General features: G+C 34.9%; 1 protein-coding gene across 1 annotated transcript; it reads right to left on the bottom strand.

The window, feature by feature from the left end:
* Positions 1-219: 219 nt before the first annotated feature.
* LOC113504626 (tctex1 domain-containing protein 1-like) lies at positions 220-2,076 on the bottom strand. The gene is made up of 3 exons (XM_026887031.1): positions 1,740-2,076; positions 990-1,136; positions 220-498 (listed from the first exon to the last, which is right to left on the bottom strand). Exons 1-3 carry the CDS (start codon positions 1,914-1,916, stop codon positions 262-264), a joined length of 561 nt encoding a protein of 186 aa, XP_026742832.1. The 5' UTR covers positions 1,917-2,076; the 3' UTR covers positions 220-261.
* Positions 2,077-2,443: the final 367 nt, after the last annotated feature.

Genomic DNA, 2,443 nt, shown 5'->3' with positions numbered 1-2,443 from the left:
GAACTGATTGCATTACGGCGATATCGGAGCATTTGTTGGAAAGGCTTAATGTCCCCCCGCAATAAACGCCGAAGGCAACTTTCAAATCCCATCGGCAATCTCAAGAACAATACGATCGAAGAGAAGAAATTTCCGAACAAATAACAATGTATATATTTAAAAATATATTTATTTATTTAAATTAAATAATTCATAATTGTATACTAAATCTAAGTCCTAGGTACCAGGAGCACATATGTTCGAGGATATCTATAAATAAGATCAGTCAAGGTATACCCCAAAAACAGTGACTTGAATGAAAGCAGAGGTGACCTCTCTATGTGTGTTGACGTAGTTGTCTCTCTCGTGGTCCCATAGGAACGCGACAGCATTGTTGTAGCACTGTGACCTCTTCTGTCCCATGGTAACCACAGAAAGGATTCTATAGCGATTGAATCCCAAAGCTTTAACGTCACGCAATATTTCACCAGCTATAAGCATCGTTGCGGCTGGGGATTCCTAGAATAATAATAAAACTATTGGTTACTCTGATTGTCAAAGCCGTTTCTCTTACAGATAAGACATGATCTGACTATTCGTCCTAATACAGACTACGTCGGCGGTTAAGTTTTTTTTGTCAAATTTTATCATCAGCAAAATAATGCATTTTTTTCTAAAGTTTATCCTTTGTAAAAGCTAGATGGCTTGATACGCTAAACCTTCGACGACAGACTATGATGTAAAATTTGCTTTATAACACATGGTTATGAAGATGTAAGCTTTTACTAACGATTTCTAAAATTGTATAAATTGTTTTAGAGTACAAGCATTTCTCCCCATTTCTGTATAATTGCTGCTTGGTCTTTAAGCATTCCTCCATAAATAGCAATCTAGCATCTAGTAAGGAATCTTATTTCTTAATCGCTCCGACAGTTACTGATATTAGCGCATCAAAACAACTCCCCTTTACAATATTCGTATAGATTTATAATAAATGTTAAGCTAAATACCTGGAGATTATATTTGTGCTCTGTAAAGTATTCGTCAAGCACATGATCTATGACTTTCCTAACAGCCGGCACACTAAATTTAAAGTGAGAATCCAGTTGATATGTATTAAGAAATATCAAAGCTGGACGCTTGAACTCTAAGCCGGACTGCAATCAAACACAATTGTTATTATTAGTATTAAAAGTCTCGTTTTCGTCAATATCTTGTCTTCTGTGTGTTAGTGCTTGTGAAATTTCCCGCGACACAAGCATGACATTCCTTAGAGTGGGAGTCGCTTTTTTTAAAGAAGAATAATAATACTACCAGATTTTTCATTTTAATCGCAAGTTTCAATTATAGACAGTGTTTTTCGTAAATGGAAAAGTAAAGTATTTTTATAAGACTTTTAGAGCAGATTCTCATCCACAACATTGATACAGTTTTGAGGAACAGACGCCACCTTTCTAAAGTTTAGCTTCCACAAACGCCATTCTGTAAGACACGGTAGTTCTGGATTTGTGCAATAGGTATAATAATATAATAGTCAACAACTTTCACAAAATACTTCTATTATGAGTACAAGACTAAATAACGAATGTGCTCATCATACAAACATTTGTCCTGACTGGGAATCGAACCCACGACCTCCAATATAGCAGTCTGGGCTAATAACCACTAGACTAACACGCTAGAAGCGTGGGCGTATGTAGTCTGTGAATGAAAGGTTTTTATTATTTTAAAACTGTCAAAGTAGTTATAAGTTACAGTACCTGCGAACTCCGGCCCCCAACGGGTGCAATACCAGCCACCCCAGAAAATCCATACGACTGTTTTCGGACTTTTATTCTACTCATGGACTTAGTAGCTACATTGGCCATAGATCTCGCTTGCGTAGTGCTTTTCACCGCCATCATTGAAACTTTACTTTTCCTTACTGACGCATCCATGTTGAGTTTTCGGCGAAATTATTCATTCAGTTAAAATAGGTAATATTTTGTGTACTACGTTGATGATGACAGTAGAAACATTTGTAGCAGATAGAATGTGTCATAGATCGAAAAATGTAAAACGTCAGTTTCGTAAAGGTTTTATGTAATTTGTAGAAAAGAAAATACATAAGTGTTTTATCATATAGCAGTTTACGGAATACGCTTCATAACAAAAAGATAAAAACAGATTCTGATGATAAATGGCCTCTTATTAAGTAGTGTTTGAATATAATTTGGCTGTGTAAACTTCGGGAGGTGAAAAAAAAATCATTAGGTACCGCATACTAAAACTTTAAATGCTTTAAAATACCTATATTTTGGACTTATTACTATGCTTAAATAGTTAGGTGAGTGATAAAATATTTTATTTTCATATTTCAGTATTTTTCATGCTTTACATCATTCTTCTACACGCTGATATAATTTATTCATGAAATCTTCAATGTACAGTCACGCTATAAATATAAAATACTCATACATCTCGC

The sequence above is a fragment of the Trichoplusia ni genome, chromosome 22 (assembly GCF_003590095.1).
Source record: "Trichoplusia ni isolate ovarian cell line Hi5 chromosome 22, tn1, whole genome shotgun sequence".
Classification (NCBI taxonomy): Eukaryota; Metazoa; Arthropoda; class Insecta; order Lepidoptera; family Noctuidae; genus Trichoplusia; species Trichoplusia ni.
This window is presented reverse-complemented; position numbering and strand designations above follow the sequence as displayed.